Source organism: Ammospiza nelsoni, chromosome 1 (assembly GCF_027579445.1).
Source record: "Ammospiza nelsoni isolate bAmmNel1 chromosome 1, bAmmNel1.pri, whole genome shotgun sequence".
NCBI lineage: Eukaryota > Metazoa > Chordata > Aves > Passeriformes > Passerellidae > Ammospiza > Ammospiza nelsoni.
The window spans coordinates 33,421,366-33,439,949 of record NC_080633.1 but is presented as its reverse complement, the minus strand read 5'-3'; the positions used below and the strand labels follow the sequence as shown (position 1 = coordinate 33,439,949).

Below are 18,584 nucleotides of genomic sequence, written 5' to 3'. Positions count from 1 at the left end.
CAGAAGCGTTTCCCGCCGTCACCGATGCGGCAATTCCGTCACCGCGCCCTTCGCTCCCGCCCTCATGGCCCGGCCGCCACAGGCCGCCCCCGCCACCCGGCCGCGACTCCCGCCGCGTCACTGCCCAGGCCCCGCCCACCGCCTCGTGCTGAGGGCACCGCGCGACCCTTGCTTCCACTTGCGCTGTGCGCATGCGCCCGCAACACTCTCACGTGGCTGCTGCGCGCCCCCTCGGCAGCAGAGGGACGTCTGACGTCACTCCGCCGCGATTGGAGGGAAGAGGGGCAGGAAGGAAGGAAGTCCGGGGGCCCGCCGGTCGCAACCTACCCCACTAGCTGCCGGCGGCGTGACGTCATTGATTGTAACCAATCAGCACTCCAGAAGCCGGCGCTTGATTGGCTGTCAGGCGGGGAGGCGGGCGGTGGGCGCGCGCAGGGGTTGGTTGCGGCGGTGCCGGGTTACATAGGGCGGAGTACAGCGTGTCCTTGGGCGCAGACGGAGCGGGAGGCGCCGGGTGTGCGGTCACCGTGTCTGAGGGCGCAGCGGGCCAGCCGGGCAGGCAGGTGCGGCCGGGCCCCGCGGGGTGGTGACGGCTGGCAGGGACGTGGGGCGGGCGGGCGTTGCTCTCGGCCTTTCTGAGGGCCGTTCTCCCCTGCCGGGGCCGCGGCCTGAGGCGGCGGCCGGGCTGCGGCGGAAGGTCACCGTGGGGCCGGGCGGCCGCGCCGCGGGCGGGGGTCTGAGGGGAGGCTCGGGGCCAAGCTGGGCGCGGGTAGAGCCGGAGCCGGGCGGTGCGGGCGCCCTTGGGCCCTCCCGCCTCCTCACGCGTGGCTGCCGGCGGGACCGCTGGGGTCATCCCGGGTCACGGTGACCGCCGGGTGCCCGCCAGCCCTCCCCGGGCAACAAAAAAAAAAAAGTAAATGTGTCTGGTGCGCTTTTTCAGCTCCAAAGGAAAAGCCTGCCAAAAGTCCTGTGCTTTTACACGAGGTCGTTCACGACTAGGAAACTCCTGTACAGTTGTACAAGTTATGTTCAATTTGTTCTTCAGAAATTGTCGCCGTACCCTTTAAACAATTCGTTTGTCCGAGGGAAGGTTTTTCCTGCCCTTCAAGCATGTTTAATCACCTTGATACCTTTTGGGTAGTCTCGTGGTTTCATAATAACCTTCAAGCCCACGAGCTGTGGCTTGAGGTTAGACAATGTGCTGGAGAATTGCCAGGTTCACCTGCTGCGTTTGGTGGTTCAGTAAACCTGCAGGATACTTTTTAAGGTTTCAGCTCAGTTGGTGACCTTGAGGTTGCAATACTGACCTCGTGTGTGTGTTCTTGGTCTAGTATTGACAATGGGAGACGTCGAGAAAGGCAAGAAGATCTTTGTCCAGAAATGCTCCCAGTGCCACACGGTTGAAAAGGGAGGCAAGCACAAGACTGGACCCAACTTGAACGGCCTGTTTGGACGCAAGACTGGGCAAGCCGAAGGTTTCTCTTACACGGATGCTAATAAGAACAAAGGTAAACTTAAAGCTGTCCTTAGGGGACAGAAATACTCAGTTCTTGGGGATAATTTTAAAAATCTGCCAAAAATTGAGCAGAGGACAAGAATATTAGTGTTTATTATTTTGAATTTATTAACTGTTTGGATTTTTTTACCTTCTTTTAGGTATCACCTGGGGTGAGGATACTCTGATGGAGTATTTGGAAAATCCAAAGAAGTATATTCCTGGAACAAAGATGATTTTTGCGGGTATTAAGAAGAAGAACGAGAGAGCAGACTTAATAGCATACCTCAAAGTTGCCACTGCAAAGTAAAAGTTATCTGCTGCCTTATTTATTTCACAAAGGAGATGGCAATGGAAATGTATGTGATGAGATTGGTTTTTAAACTTTCTATTTTTACATGTACTATGTCTAACCTGAAAATCACCCATCAGATAACTTTGCTCAAGGTGGGTCACTGGAGTACACACTTGTTTGGCAGCCACTAACTTAACAAAGACTATGTAATTGGGTTTAGTCATCCTTGATGATAAAAATTAAAAAAAATACATAAACATTTCCTGCCTCTTCATTGTTTAAAAAATATGTAAGTAAACAAATGAGTAATCATCAGCAGCATAATAGCTTTGACAGCTCAGCTCTTTAACATCAAAAAGCAGGGTCCTTTTGGCATCTTCTGCCATACATCTTCTCTTACATTAACAACAAAACAACAAAGGCTATTAAAAAGAAAAACAGTCCCAGTATAATATTTTTCTAAATTTAATCAGTGCTAGGTGTTGCAATATGCATTAATCTGTCTAAAGCTTGTGATAAAAACGTATTTCATCTGATTTAAGTACAATTTGTGAACTGCCAGTTGTGCCCAGCCACTTGTCTTTAATCTAGGGGAAGCATGTTACCTAATTCATCCAGACTCTGACAGCTGCATGCTCCTATAGAGTACAACTCCCCTTCAGAAACATCTCCAGTTTTGATGTGTTATTGGTGCCCTTTGCTCAGTAAATCTGATAACAGCCATTCTTAGCGTGAGAGAAAGCATCCTGTTCTGGGAATACGAGTGCTAGTGGCCAAGATGAGAGTTACCTAATCTTCTCAATTCAGCAGAAACACTCACCTAGAATCCATTGTTACAGGAAGTTTCAGATGAAGGGATGCAGGAGTGAATGTGCTGGTAGACTAAAAGACAAAATCAAGCAGTCTTCCTCTGTGCCTGGCTGTAGCCACCACCATTACTTCTGAAGGTTCTGTTTCACACATTGTAAAGCAGTATTTTTGATGTTTTATCTGCGTTTTTTCATACTAAGTTGTTCAGAAGAATGTATTTACTGTGTACCAACAGTAAGGCATAATTTGGAGCAATCAATACTGTAAATTAAAAAAAAAAATTAAAAGTCTTGCTTGCTGTATGTCTATGAAATTAAGTGAAAAACAATGGGAATACAGAGCAAAGTTGTGTGCCCAGATTTACATCATTAGGAAATGAGACCAAAAAAAGCTCCACATGGAAAAAGGTAAGTTCTAATTGAGTTGGTGGGGGAAGTATAAATGTGGCAAAGTTAGTATTTTGGACCAGAGCCAGCAACCTCTTTCAGGGATGTGCTGTTCAGTAGCATTTTCTGCTGTGCTTCCAGAGTGAGATGGGAGCAAATTCAAGGTAACTGAGAAGTTGTAGGATGGGCTGCATTTGATTTATATGGAGTAGTGTACCTAATGATGGAATGGCAAAGTGCTTTACTCAGAGTAAATGAGTGAAAGGAACTAAGATTACTAACAGTAGTCTTGGTGATTGCTGTTACATGTGTTGTGATGATTTTTTTCTTTCCAGACCAACCTGCAAACAGCATTTCTTGCAGTTATGGATCCACTATTAATAGCATTTTTTTTTCTAAAAAAAAAACATTTTTACTTTATTTGTTAGCAGAAAACTTCAAATTGTAGTAGTTTATTGCTGTTCCAATTTCTGTAAGGAGCGTTTGTCATGGCACTTTTATGGCTATGCAGAACTGAGGCTTTTTCCATGCCAAAATCCTGATAGAGCAGTTGTAGATACAGAATGTAACTGTACCCAGCTCTGCAGTCTTCCAGGATGATGATGGTGATGACACTTGTGACACTGTGTTCTGTTAGCACCTTTGTGAAAGAAGACACTGACCTCCAAGCTGCTCTTCTTTACAGCGTGTTTCTTCTCTAGATCAATTAGAGAAGAGGATTTTTCAGTAAAGTGTGGCAATTTCTGCACAGATTACAATTTGCAACAAGTAAGTTACCCATCCTCAGAAAAGCTTGAGGAAGCAGTTATCCTTTGCCCAAAGGAAGCAGAGGACAAAATTTAGCTTGGCTCTTCTATCTGTGTATGCAAAGGTAAATGTTGCTTCTACATAACACTGAAAACTGAGACAATTTAAATGTATACTCAGCATTCATTCTTGATAACGTGTTAGGGAAAAGACTCTTCAGGCCTTTAAAATTTCATCTTTCTATGTGTATAGCCCTGGACTGCAATGGCTTAAAAGTTTTGTGGTAGGTAATAAGCAGCCATTTGCCACTGGAGAAATGCAATACTAGGGTCTTTTACTAATGGATAAGCAAAGAATATTGCAAGGAGGTTAGATTATCACTTGAGTAAGTGTTAATGCAAGGGCTTGCTTGGGTGGGAAGGAGACATCATGATCAGTTACATAATCAAGGTTTAGTTCTTCATTTCTTAGTTTATATTACAGAGTAAAGGGATGGGGTTTTGCCTATGAAGTATCAAGTTTAGTGGTTTTCATTCTGAGGGTTATACCAGTCTAGACACTTGGTATTTCAGTAGTTCCTTTACAGTTGCCAATTAGAGAATCAAAGCACCACTGCCAAACATTGCACCATCCTGTAAAAATTCTGCTTGGCTACTAGTTCACAACTTTGCTTGGGCATGCCTTTGAAACTGATCTTGTGATATTTTCATGTGTAGTTATGCAAATGAATGAAGATAGTTAATGACTGGAAAAAAGGTGAAATCCAAAAGCGCACCTTTTCATAGTGTGACTTCCAAATAAGTAGGATACTTACAAAGCTACAAAACTTATTAGTTGTACATCCAATTGAAATATAGTGATACAGAAGCTGCCTTGTTTATTTAGAGTCTTAACAATTCAAGTGTAACCACTCTAAAACCAGCTTGAGAAAGTTCCATTTGTTGCTGCCTGTACAATTGTAAATAATTTCTTCAGATAAAGATCTTCATTTTGATAGATTTAGTTTTGTATGGGATTATGTAATGCTTTCCTTTTTTTGGTATAAAATATAGCATCAATTTCTAAAAGGAATGTGGTACACTATCCTCCTCCTGTTTACGAGGGAGAACAAAACCAGCCAATAGGTAATAATTAGATATTCTAGTCTGTCACATATATCAAAGCCCATTGATGTGCACACATTTACCTTTATAGTAAGCCTTGTCATTGGCCTTTATCCAAAACAAATCTCATTTAGGGCTAAAGGCAGCAGAAATCTGTTTTACTACATACAGGATGAGTTGTACCCTTTCAAGCTGATGTCCTGAAAACCAAGTGGTTGTGGGAGGTGAGCAGCCCAGAGCTAGCAGTAGGACATGCTAACCCTGGGAAGGAGTATGAAATCCTGCCCCTTCCCAGTGCTGCAATTGCTGAGTCAGGACTCCAGGTAGATGTCCCTCTGCTCATGATTTAGAGCTTGCATATGAGTACTTGCATGCTTTTTTCCAGGATTGTTCTTGTGATCTGAAATACAGTAAGTGTGATGGTCACGTTTTGAATGATTGCTTTCAGCTTAGAGGTCAATGTCACAGGATGTGAAAGAAGTGGGTGGTGTTTGCTTCTGTAACACCATTGAGATTCACATCCTCAGTTTCCAGAAAGCTGCAATAACCAACAAACTGAACCTGTGTTCTGGGAAGAAGATGCTCTATGCCTCTGTTGAAGCTGTCATGAAAAAGGAAAGCCAAAAAAAAAAATTAGCAAAAGAGGAGCTAACTATAGCACAGTGTTCAAAATACATACCTGGGAGCAGGGGAGGTGTGTTCTCTCCAGGTTATTTATGCATTTAATTAATTAATTTTAAACAGCCTTGGATAAAAATAAACCTGTCAGTGGGGATCAGAAGTCATTACTCTGCTGGTTTTACATCTCGTTAAAGCTGTTCAATGCAGCTTGCTTATGCAATGTGAGCCACTGCTTTTTTCCTTTCAGAATCACCCACTCTCCAGATACATCTTCCCTTTCCTCTATGTGTTAAAGCATATTTTTGTGTGGAAGGCTGTGCTGTCCCTGTCTTACCCCACCACCAGTCTTCTGGTCATAAGCACTCAAATGAAAAGCTGTTAGCAGAAATACCAAGCTGTATTCTTACCCTTACAAAACTCACAGAAATTGACTTTTGATGACCCCATTCAGTTGTGTGTGTCTGGTGACAATTTCTTTTTAAGATATCTCATGATTCTTAAGATATGGGACATTGCCTTTTATTGGTGTTTTTTAATTCTAAATTTTTAAGAGCTAAGTAAAGCAGGTGGTTTTATGTGGCTTTTACCTGCACTATGCCTCAGGTGTTTTTTTAGTATGAGATACAACATGATTATATGAGCATTCCCTGATGTCTAGTCCTTTCAGATAAGAAAGATGCACACACACTGCATTTTAAAATCATCGTGGTTGTCACCTATGTGGCACCAGTGCCCTCAGTGATCTGGTGCTCTTACTCACCCAGGTTTTGTTGCAGGAGTTTTCCTACATTGACTGTAACCAGCCTTTCCTTGGAAGTGTGTCTCATATTTCTACTTCCACTGTTGATTTTTTGGTTTGGAGAACAGAGAGGAAAGGAAGTCAGACTTCTCCCTACCTTGCCTTGTTTCCTATAACACTGACATTTTATTTCCAGTTATTTAATCAGTTTGTTTGCTATTGATCACAGAATCACTGAATCATTTCAGTTGAAAAAGCCCTCCAAGATCAAGTCCAACCTGTGACCGACCACCGCCTTGCCAGCTGGACCATGGCACTAAGTGCAAACTATGTCCACTTGTTCTCGAACAGCTCCAGGAATGGTGACCACCACCTCCCTGAGCAGTCCATTCCAATGCTTAACAACCCTTTCCATGAAGAAATTCATCCTGATGTGCAACCTGAAACTCCCCTGGAACAGCTTGAGGCTGTGTCCTCCTGTTGCAGGTTGTGTGGGAGAAGAGGCTGATCCTCACTTGGCTACAACCTCCTTTCAGGCAGAGTAGAGAGTGATAAGGTCTCTAGAGAGAATTGTAGAGAGTGATAAGGTCTCTCCTGAGCCTTCTTTTCTACAGGTTGAACACTCTCAACCCCAGGTCCCTCAGATTTCCTTGCATGACATGTTCTCCAGACCCTTCAATAGCTTTGTTGTCCTTCTGTGGACTCACTCCAGCACCTCAATGTTTTTTCCTGTAGTGAGGGGCCCAGAAGTAGACACAGGACTTGTGGTGCAGCTTCACCAGTGCCAAGTAGGGGGACAATAATTTATCTGAGTATTAGATATTAGGTCTGTATTCCTTCCAGTGGTATTTTTAAGGAAAGGTACCACATTTTTGATTCCACAGATTTTTTGCCATAGTGAGTAATTTTAGTTCCAATTCTCATGTAGAAATTGTCGCTTGTTAGCTTGCCCTTCTGGTCTTACTTTTCTTCATTTCACATATTACTGTTACAATATACTTTTCATTTCTGAACTGCATGCAGCATCTTGTAGTTTACTATTCAAATGTAGTATTTATTTATACATTTCTTAACTCTGCAGTGGACTCTAAAATGTACATCTCTAACTCTAATGTGGACTCTAAAGGTAAAGACTTTACTTGAAGAATCCTTCTACATTGTTTCAAAGTTGTTTTTTTTTGCTTTAAATTCACTGAAAGAGGTTCCGTTTCAACTGGATACCTAAGAAAATCCTTGCTTGTGATCCTCAGAAACACAAATAACGATGGAAGTGCTGAGAAATGTCTTTAACTGGCTGCACCTGATCAGTTTCTTGCTTGTGCTCAATGAACAGGAGAGGGAGCCAATGTACAAAAAAAGCTGCAGAGGAGTTGTATCATGTTCTTGAAGGTAATTTTAAAAAAGCTTCAGTTTGAAAGACAAATTTCATTTGTATCCAAAGCAGTTTGAATGCAAGTGCTCAGCAAAAAACGCTGGAGGTGATTATCCAGCTGAATATAGTGATATGTCTGCAATAAGTCTGTGGAATTCTGAAGTCCTAAACCAATTCATGTTTTATATTTCATCAGGCATGCTCAAGTTTGAAATAATCTGTATTAAATTTCAGCTATTCAAATGGTAAAAGATTCAGCTAGGAAGCAAAATGTTTCTTTCTAACTTCTCAAAAGAATCTTAAATCAAAAGTGGCAATCTCTAATGTGTATTCTGGCTTTGTTCCTACTCTGGAGCTCACTTTGATGTCACCAGTTGAAGTATTAAGCGTGAAATGGATATACAGGTAATATAGTTTCTCCACTAGCTGTTAGGCAGAAACATTGTGACTTTTGTTAGCAAAAAATGCACTTTTAAGTCTGTTTTTAATACTGCTGTATAGGTTGTGTTTGGTGACAGTCTCAAATTGCCCTGAAAACCATGATGCTTTACAATACATGTGTATCTAAATACTTGCATTGATTCTATATAAGATCCTAGGAAAACTAAGATTTCTAACATTTAGTTAGCATTTTACTTAGAGATATTTCTTAGGAGGATGTCAATGTTAATTTAAGTATCAGTATGGATTTTCTAGCACATAGGCATGTGCTAGATCATGAAGCCTTTGCAACTCTTCAAAAGACCATGCTGCCTTTTGTCCTGTCAGTTCATGGTCAATGTTTATGTTTCAAGTTAAGCTTGTTTTGCAGTGCCTAACTCTACCAAGAGCAGTCTGATCAGACATTAAAAATTTAGCTCATATATGTGTTTGCTGTCACTCTGAATTCTCAGAAAGATGACATCTCTCTCTGTACCAGCATCCAGTGACACATCAGAAAAAACTCCTCAAAGAGAGATGCAATCAAAGACAGAGCTTTGCAGATAAAAGATACTTCCACATCAGAAAATCTATCAAAAACATAGGGTAGTCTTCTACAAATGAACTGGATCATAGGATGAAAATCAAGATGACACAAATGAAGCAAAGAAAGGGGAAGCAAAGTGGAAATTAAACAAGGTTAGTTCAGGGTGACATGTTGTATGTTCAACAGGGACAAAGAATGCACCTGTGATTTCACCTATTGCAGAATGAAGAGAAAAGCAGTGGAAACCCAGAAGCAACAAAACCCAAACTTGTGTATCTTCAGTTTAAGTTTTAGAGGGAGTGGGTGTGTGTGTTCAGTGAGTATCTCTTTGGTTGGATGCATTTAATTTTGCTTCAGCTAACTGAAGTCATCCAGTTGAGGCCACCTGGCTCCAGCAGTCTGCACTTCACTTCCACTGGTTTTACTGATATATGTCCCACGTTAGCAAATCAGCCAGCTGAGAAATGGTGTGATGTTTACTCAGTGCACACATCAAATGATGTTTTGTGGGGCTGTCAGCTCTGATTCTTCAGGAACACCAAAGCCTAATGTCCCTACTCACACAATATGCTTGAGTTACACTGCAGTTGGTGGCATAGCTTTAAATTTTGCTCCAGCTTCAGATCTTACCTGAAAAATACAGGTCAGTAATCTTTAGTAGATGCAGTGAACATTTTGTAGATGAAAAGGTAACAAGATGGGCTCTAGCAGAGGAGAGAGTTGTACAGTAGAATCAGCATGAAAAAGAGCCTTTGTTCCTTAGCCAGAATATATAAAAGGTATTGATGGGGAGCTTGGCTTAAATTACATTTACATTGCTGATATATTTTATTTTAAATATAAGGATGATAGTTCTCTGAGCTGCTCTGTGCCAATCCAGAATGCAGTTGAAAGTCAAGTCATCATGAAAGTCTCCAGAAGTGAAGATGAAAGGACCAGTGAATCCACATCTACTGCAGTGCCATCTGTCTGGCTCTTTGCCTGTCTGGCTCTTTAACAGCAGTTTTCAGTTTCTAGGTAGTGCAGGCTGATGTTCTGACTGATCAGGTTAGCCAAATTTATATTTTTCTCTTAGAAAATGGTTTTCAATAATCTTTTTTATATCATCTTAAGATTTCAAGTAAACTATTCCTTTGCTAAAGCGGTTGGTTTTATTTTTTCTCATACAATCAAATCAGTGCTGTGCATACAACTGGTGCTATTGCCAGGAAAGCAGGAGAGGGAAATGTCCCCATGAAGGCTTCCCCTGCTGCCTGAGTGAGCTGGATAATCCCCTCCCAGGGCTTCACACCATGACCCAAGGACAGCACTGTCCCAAATTTTGCACCTGTGACATTTTGGTGTCTGGCAGCTGGAGGGTTTTTGCCACAGCTCTAGAAAGCCTTTCTGGGTTCCATGCCCTCTGCTACCGTGGCTAAAAGGGTGAGGGATGGAGGGAGAGATGGAAACTGTTGTCAGTCTCTACACTGTGGTTGCAGTTTGGGATGGTGTGCCAAGAGATGCTTTTCCACCCAGATTTATTTTAAATCTTGATCTTCCCACTGCCCATTTCCAATAATGTCTGCTGCCTCTCACATCCTCTCAGTGCTGCTTCTCTTCCTGCATGGCTGCAGCAGGAACTTCCAGTAACCAGGTCACAGACACTGGTTTGACTCCTTCAAAAAGGGGAGCAGTCTCCAATTGTCTTACTGGTGTGGGAAGTTTTCTTTCTACTGTGTTAAAATTTCCAAACATCCTTTCTTTTTCATTTTAGGGTTACAGATTTTGGTTCTTACTTTAAAGAACAGCACAGGATCTCAGGATCACTAAGAACAGAAATCTTTACATTTCTCCATGCCTTTGGAGCATTCCAGTCACTCATCTGCTTTAAATGAAAGTGTTGGGATCCTCACTTTCTGTAAGGTCTTCTAAGCTTCGGGGAGTGTTTTTAATTTCTTTTTCCTGGGTGGATTGTTTGTTTCTTTGTTGTTTGCTTGTTCATTTGTTTTGCAAGAGCTACTAATAGGTTTTAATTAAGAGAGTCTTTGAAAGGCCCAGCCAGTCCCTTCCACATGGGAGAAGAATATAATACCATAAACAGGAAGGCTTTTCTTTTATTTTCTATGTGCTTGAATTTGACCCTGAGGGACTTCAAATACAGGGTAATTATTGGGTGAGTATTTCTTACTGCTTCATCTGCATATAATCACTTTTTTGGTGCACATCCTGTGCTCAATTTCTCTTTATTTATGGACCTAATGTAACACAAGAGCTTGTAACTTTACTGAAAGTAATAGTAAGTATAAAGTGTACATTTTATGACAGCACTCGACATGAAAATGTTTCAGAGACAGATTCCTTAACTTTCAGTAGTACAGGTGCTTAATTCTAAGCAAAAGTTTTCTGGTAGCACAATGAGAATCTTTAACTTGGATTTTCATATAAAAACAAGAAAATATTAATGAAATTCTGAAATGTTTGATCCTCTGGTGACCCATCCTGTTTTCTTTTGCTGTCTACAGCTATTACAGCTACATTTTTCCAGGAAATCAAATATATGTTTGTAGTGATTGCTAAAACATTCAGCTAGCAAATGCTTGGTTTAAGCTGTTTTTAGGAGACATTCTGCATAAACACAATAGTTGTTCATTTTTCTTTTATTTTTATTTAATTGAAGGCCTTGGCTCTATCTCACACGCATGGAGGGTAGAAGAGGAAAGAGGGGCTCATGAGCTCTGACTGCTGTATAGAGCTTTTTCCCATAGCTGTGGATGCAATTCATATGGGTGAGACTTTCTTTTTTTCCTGTGACTTGTTCATGCCTGCAGTTTCTTTCCAATCACAGAGAAGGAGACCTTCTCCTTCTTCATGAAGCCACCTTTTAAGGCAAAGCCTGGTGTTTTGTTACCTAAGCCCATCTTTTCCAGTAAATATAGGTACATGCAGTCTGGAGTTTGCACAGTCTTGTGACTTTCTCTGTTTCTGTTGCAAGTTTTAAGTGGTGCAGGGGTTTTATTTTATAAACGGAAAAGTATTCACTCTTCTCAGGAGTGGTATCCACTTACAATTGTAAAATTATATGCTTTGAACTTTCTAGCTGAGGGAAAATATACATTTGTCTAAATTTTGCAAGTAGGTGGAATTTTTCTGTCTTGCCAAGCTTTGAAGGAATTACATAGCACTATAAGCATTTTCTAAGTATTTAATAGACTTTGGTGAGTTCAGAAATGCTGGGGCATTTTTCTTGTGCTTTAATGCATATATGAGACTGGGAACCTGCCAATAACTAACTAATTCCAGAAAATGCAAGTGCCAGGAAGTCTACACAGCATGTATAAAGCATGCCAGACATATGAACTTGACTTTTATTTCTTGTCAGTCTCAGGGAACCCAAGGTCTTAAAACATTGCAGGTGTTGACTATATATCAGTGTGGATGTGTGTCCCACGTCTGCCTAAAATTTGGCTCCTACACCCAGACTTCATTGGATAGGATTTACTCTCCATATCTGCCTTGGTTTTATTTCCCTGCCACCATAACGAAAATTAAAACCTCAGATGGGGTAATTTCACATGTAAACACCACTTATTAAGGCATCTCAATAGGGTCTTGCAAGGCTAGTGTTCATGTATATTTATTTGTTTGTTTATAGGTTTGGGCTTCTGTCTTCCAGCATTGATTGCTTCTGTGATTCTGTGTCTTTTCCTGAATTGTTTCTCTGTAGCTTCAAAGTCTGTCTCAGAAAGGCTTAGAGGCCAATAGCTGTATTTTTTGCTTAAATTCCATATTATGGAAGACATAAAGGAGGCAGCCCAATAATTACACAGAAGTGAATATTTTGCTGCTCTTGCATTGAATGTCATATAGCAAGAAAATCTAATTTAATGACTGAAGCAAAAAAAAAATGGTTAAAAAGACTTCCTATATGTGGAATCCTGGATTTACGTTCTTTATATCCCTAGAGGGATCAACTCTTCATCCTTCATTTATTCAGCATTAAATAGTCCATTCAGGATGAACTTGTCTACCATGAATGGATGCTGAACTTTCCACCATCCCCAGCCCAGATCCTTCTGAAAAAGTTGTGGTTTCTCCATTCTCTTTGAATGAAGACTTGTTTTTGTTTTGCTCTACTGTTTGCTCATTGATTACTATCTCAAATATATATATATATATATATATATATATATATATATATATATGAGTCTGTGTGTGTGTGTTCTGTAGTCTCTTGCTGCTTCACAGTTTATGAAAGATAAAGATATAGAAGATAATTTTTAGATAATAAGACATTTAACGTCTGCAGCATATAAATTATTTCACTAATGATTACATTAGTGCATCAGATTGGATGCAGTGATGGATTTTTTTTTTTTTAAGTAATGATCCCTAGTAATTCAGAACTCACAAATAGGATGTGGGATAAAGATATGTAGCCCAGGACAACGTTTTCAGCAATTCTGTTTTTGCAGCTCCTTTCCTCCTATTCAGATGCATTTTCTTGATTTTTGTCTGAAGCTCAGGAGGAAAATAATCAGCTTTTGTGAGATTTAGGCATTACAGTGCATCTCTGTTTTTAAGCACTCAAGTAATAAAGGCTTTGTGAATTATCTCCTGCATACAATATTACTATCTTCCAAAATTGTCATTGCAGTTGAGTTTAATGGCTACTCTACAACTTAGAAGTAGCTATAAAAATCAAAAAGGATGGCACAACAGCTACAGACTGAAATGCAGAAAGCTCTAGTTCTCACTCCAAGAAAAATATCAAATGCATTAGCAGAACATGACTTCATTAGCAGCATTAAAAATTATCATTTACGGGAAGGCAAGCTCTACTTTGGCAAGTATTTCAGTGAATGACAACAGCGTCTTCATATTTCAAATAAAATGCATTGACAGCTGGTTTAGGGCAGCAGGTCTAAAAGCATTTAAAATTACAGGAGTGTTCCTTAGTATAAAGAATTGCCACTGCACTAATTTTTTTCATTCTAAAAATACATTTTCTCAAGTGTTAGTGTATACTAATATTCATAAGTAAGTAAAGGCACAGATGTGTCTCCTAGCTAATTATTTTGCCCAGTATGTTCTAAAATATAGTTTTTGAGTGGGGGGGTGGGGGCTGGGGGAGTGTTTTGGTTTGGAGTTTTTTTGTTGGTTTGTGGGGTTTTGGATGGGGGGGGGTGAGTTTTTTATGTCACCGTAGAAAAGGAAACATATTCTACATTTTGCTATTTTGTGACTTAAAGTTTTTCTTACAGTTGACTCAATTTGGGGACTGTGGAGAGTTGTATTTTTTCCTTCTGCTTCTTCTCCATCTTCACCTCTGTACATGAAACCTAAAAATGCTCATAATTCCTTCCTTCAGCTCTGGCAGGATTTGTTTATGATCTCATGTTTCTGTGTAGCCTGCAGTGAGTCCTGCCCTAGGCTGCTGCCACTGCCACGCTGAGGTTTAGCTTTTGTGACATTATCCTTCTGGGAACACTAGGATAGATTTCTTGGATTGCTGCAAGCCACCTATCTGAATAAGAATATACCACTCTGTAGTTCAAAGACTGGTATTGTTTCCTGAGCCAGCAAACCAATACTGATAATATTTCTTAGCTGTTTTGACAGATATTTTCTTTCTCTTCAATCTCATGATTGTTAAAAAGATAGCTGCTATAATTTTGATTTAGGGCAGCATCATTCAATGTTTCAGAAAATCAAGATCAATTTTAATTAGGCTTTTTAAATTATCTTTTACTTACAAGAAAAGAAAATTAAAGTGGGTAGAAATGCTATTGTGTCTTTGAGGATTTCTTGTTTACACATGTAAGGCTTGATTCTCTTCTGTTTTATAGTGACACAAATGAGGCATAAATGTTAGGCACAATGTAAATGTAGACTGGTGCAAAGCAGGGGGGAGGAGAAAGAATTTGGGCTTAAGATGGGCAAAACAGAGAATATTTAGATGCAGGTGGAGTGCATGATCTTCAAAGAAGAGAAGGCAAAGACAGAAAGTCCATGAATCTGAAGTGGACAGGAATCTGAACTCAAATCCTGCAGGGAAGTACAGGGGGTAGCTGGTTTGATGCCCCTTCCCAGTCCTGCAGTAATTGTTTCCAAATAGGCCTCTTCAGACAGCAAGATGTGCTGACAAGACATTTGACACACAGAAGGGGAACATAACCATATCATGCAAGCCTTCCCTGCAGCTCCAGGGGCTGGGACAGGAGAGGAAAGGCAGACACGCTGTTCCCATGTCCCGTTTGGTTCTGCCTGGCTGCAGAGACCAAACGCACCTTGCCATACCCAAGAGTGCCCAGGGGGTTTCTGGAAAACAGGAGAACCTTGCCATACCCAAGAGTACCCAGGGGGTTTCTGGAAAACAGGAGAGCCCTGAGGTGCTGCAGAGCCACCAGCACCTGCCTTTGCTGGGACCAGGCCTGGGAGCAACTGGCTTAAAGGAAATTCCTCTCCCAGGCAGTCAGAGGAGTCATGCAAGCCTCATTTGCTGCCACCTCATCTCAACAGAGCCACGAGCCTTTTCTGTAGTGGAGCTGGATGTTGTGTCTGTCCTGGCTGCCACTTACTAACAGGAGCTTTGGCATCCCTGACCCAGCTGCAATGTCACCAAAACAAGAAAAGTTTCCTCGAGTCACTGAAAAATTGACTACATAATTCTCATTTGGCAAGTGTGTGGAGAGGAAAGAACAACTCATGCAAGTGTTTTTAGTGTGCTCCATATCCAGCACCTAGATGGAGAAATGCATGGGTACTTGTATAGAAAGATGAAAATGCAGTTGCAGAAGGGAGTAAGGGAAATGTGGAAGGGGCTGAGGAGATGGTGAAGAGGCTTTGTGGTAGGAAGAAAGCCCCCAGGGTTCCCATTCTCTGGGAAGAAGGGAACAAAATACTGTAGATAATCAAGGGAAAGGAAAGCTGGTGAAGTGCTCCCACAAAAATTAGGGAGGCAGTCATGATTACCTACATCAGGGAGACAGCACTGAAGGGAGGACAGTCATAGGAAAAGCAGGCAGCTTTTAGAAGGAGCAAAGCAAATACCATTTAAAAGAATGAAAGAATTTCCATCGAAAGAGTGAGACATGAAGAAGACTGCAGAAAGCTTATCCAGACATGAAAGGATGGCGGTGGAGAAAAAGAAGGTAAGAATCAGAGCAGGACTAGGATGTTATTGACTCTGTTTTATTGAGTGCTTGGCCCATCAAGCATTCTGCCCTGTAAATGACTAATAGCTTGCTTCCCTCCCTAGATTCTACATTCAATACAGCCTACACCATCCTCTTTTTGCTTCCTTCTGAAAAGCTGCCTGATCTTGCACTCATACAGCTGAAAGTCCATAAAAATTCAAAAAAGTAATCTTACAGCAAAAAGCAATATTACAATAGAGAATCACTGTGCCTCCACAGGCAGCAGCTGCAGGAATGGGGTCTAATTTTCACTCTGATCAGCTCTTCAGCTGAGCATTTTCATATGCCTATGGTCTCATTCTGTGCAATAACTGAGAGGTAACAACTGAAAACTGAGGAGAAGCTTCATGTTATTAATTATGTAGTTACTTCATTAGTAAGTAGAATATACATAACAGGAGTACATATGCACTGAAACAATTATAAATTATTCAGTTGAAACCATACTTACCAAAATGCCTAGGAAAACTGTGTTCTATTTCATATGGTTTTAAACTTTGTATCTTATTTGTCCATAAGATATGAATCCTCTAATTTCTTTCATTTGTTCTTATACAGAAGAAAAAGAACACCCATGATTCCCCTTTCTTTGGAGGAATTTCAGAGCATAGAATAGCACTGGTAGCACTAAATAGCTCATTTAGCTAAGACTTATTTTCAAACTGATAAAATAATAGTAATTTGTGGAAGCATCTTTCATTGCTGAAATTGATAGTCCTGAAGTGTGATCTTCTGGTTAAAGTTGTTTTGGAAATAAAGAGTAGAGAAAAATACTACCCAAGTTCTGTTGGTGCTCCTTTTAATGATATTGGCCTACAGTTCAGTATTAACCAAAATATTGATTATATGTAAATACATAGAAAGTTTCTATCCTCTGATAATAAATAAAAGTCTTGGACCATCTGAAGGTTTAATTTCAACTGAAAATGAAGTTTTAAAATGGTTTTTGTGCCTGACAGACCAGGAACATTATTGGGTCTTTGGCTAAAGTATTTTAATTTCTGATCAGCTTCCTCTCTTCTTCTTAAATGTGTGCTTAGGAAATGGCCTGGTTAAAAGGATGTTTAGCAGTCAAGTAAAAGCTCCTTTAGGAAGCAACATTTCTGTACTCCCAGGTGGCAGCAGAAATGGGGGCTTCTGCAATTCTCTTCCATTCTAAGCCTGCTTATCTTTTCACTCTCAGAGGTAGGTGCACCTATGCTGTACAATGCAGCACAGTGTACAGATTTCCAGGCTAATTTTAACAGAGCTATCATTGGCAGCAAAAAGAGAAGAGCTGCATTAGCAGAGCACTGCATCAGAGCCAAGTCCTCCAGCTGAGAAACAACCCTGGCTGCCTCCACTCGTTTAGCACTGAGCATCACAGGCAGGCACTGTGTGCAGGCATGGAAACACAGGCAGTGTTTCTGAGGGGGAGAGCATTGACCGCTTCCCCCAGTGATTCACCAGCTCAGCCTGCTTCTTAACAATCCATGCTTGGAGTCCTGTGGCCTTCCAAAGGACCTGTTCAGTCATGGGTGACACACACAGGCCAAGAGACCTTTGCATCTTTGGCCCCCGACCAACTCCTCCAAGGGAGAAGAGGCAGCGGCTGCCTGGGAACATCGATCTGGCTATTGGCTGCTTTCTTTCCCTATTGACTGGTTTCTTTCTCTAGCCTAAGCAGAGCAGGATCCCTCCTTTCTAAGGGAACTGGCTGTGCGAGGTCCTGAGGCAGCAGCATGTGTGAAGTGCCCCTGGGAATGCCTGGGGAGGCTCTGAAGTCATTACAGGCAGTGTTTCATCCAGCACCAGGAACAGTGCTATTGATTTTGCTCTGTTCTCTTGTCTTCAAGCTGAGTCAAGGTTCTGTTCTTCTGAAAGCTGCATCAGAAAAGTGTCAGCAGAGGATCTGCTGCACCTCCACATACTGTTCAGGGAGCTCAGGGGTTTAGCTAGGCCTGGTGTGGTAGGACAGTATATCATCTTTCTGATTGATTGCTGGAAATCTGTTGTTATGCCAGGCTCTGTCTGTCCTGAGAAAGAAGGACTATCGTGCCAAGTTTCATACTGAGTGAGTGCAATTCTATAAATCAGCTTTAGTGCTTGGCTTATTAGAACCAGAGGCAAATGAGAGGCTAAATGAGCAATTCTGGTATTTAACTATGCATGAGATATGATTCAAGCAGCACAAGGCCTGCTTGTTGGATGCACTGTCAGTGGACTCAGTAATGAAGCTCTTTACTGGGGAACACTCACTTTCCCTTAGCCAAATGACAAGAAATGCTTTTTGGCATCATATGACTGTGATACTGCAAAACTTGCAGTGCAGAAAAAACCTCGAGAATCTAATTTAACACTGAGCTGATGACTTGCTGATCACAGGCTGTTAGATTTATCTTTAGGTAAATTACCTTCCTCTGGACAACAGCAATTGATGTTTAGACATAGTGGTATAACGGGCAGTTCAAAAAGAAGAGTAATGTCTTCATCCCCATGTCTCCTAAACTCATTGTCCAAAATACATGTAGCTCTACTTAACCTTCACCAATGTCCTCTGCAGGACTTACTGCAAGTGTTCCAGGCATTTACTGCTTAAAGAATGATCAAAAATATGAGATAAAAATGGTTGTGATTTATTCTTGAAGCTGTTTGTTGCAAGATTTGGACCGAGATTCAGCCCTCCTTAGGGCAGTTTTGTGCTGCACCCTGGGCAGAGTGCCCTTGAAAAGGGCAGAGCTAGCATTGTGTTTATGGACTACACTCCAAGGTGTACTAAGCAGCAAAGGTCAAATTCTGCTTGCTCTGTGAACTTTTTTTAAAAAGTCAGAAAAAGCTAAAGGCAAAAAAAGAAAAGTACTTAGTCTGTAAAGAATATGCTGTCTAAAACCTGTG

General features: G+C 41.2%; 1 protein-coding gene across 1 annotated transcript; it reads left to right on the top strand.

Moving 5' to 3' along the window:
• Nucleotides 1–434: 434 nt before the first annotated feature.
• On the top strand, nucleotides 435–2,049 carry LOC132072144 (cytochrome c). Its single transcript, XM_059470185.1, has 3 exons — nucleotides 435–563; nucleotides 1,332–1,508; nucleotides 1,657–2,049. The coding sequence occupies exons 2-3, from the start codon at nucleotides 1,340–1,342 to the stop codon at nucleotides 1,803–1,805; spliced, it is 318 nt and encodes a 105-aa protein (XP_059326168.1). The 5' UTR covers nucleotides 435–563; nucleotides 1,332–1,339; the 3' UTR covers nucleotides 1,806–2,049.
• Nucleotides 2,050–18,584: the final 16,535 nt, after the last annotated feature.

Excerpts from the sequence above, each read along its gene's own strand:
- LOC132072144 (XM_059470185.1), top strand. The coding sequence starts at position 1,340 with ATGGGAGACGTCGAGAAAGGCAAGAAGATCTTTGTCCAGAAATGCTCC. Across the intron at positions 1,509-1,656 it reads GGATGCTAATAAGAACAAAG|GTATCACCTGGGGTGAGGAT; the intron begins GTAAACTTAAAG and ends ACCTTCTTTTAG.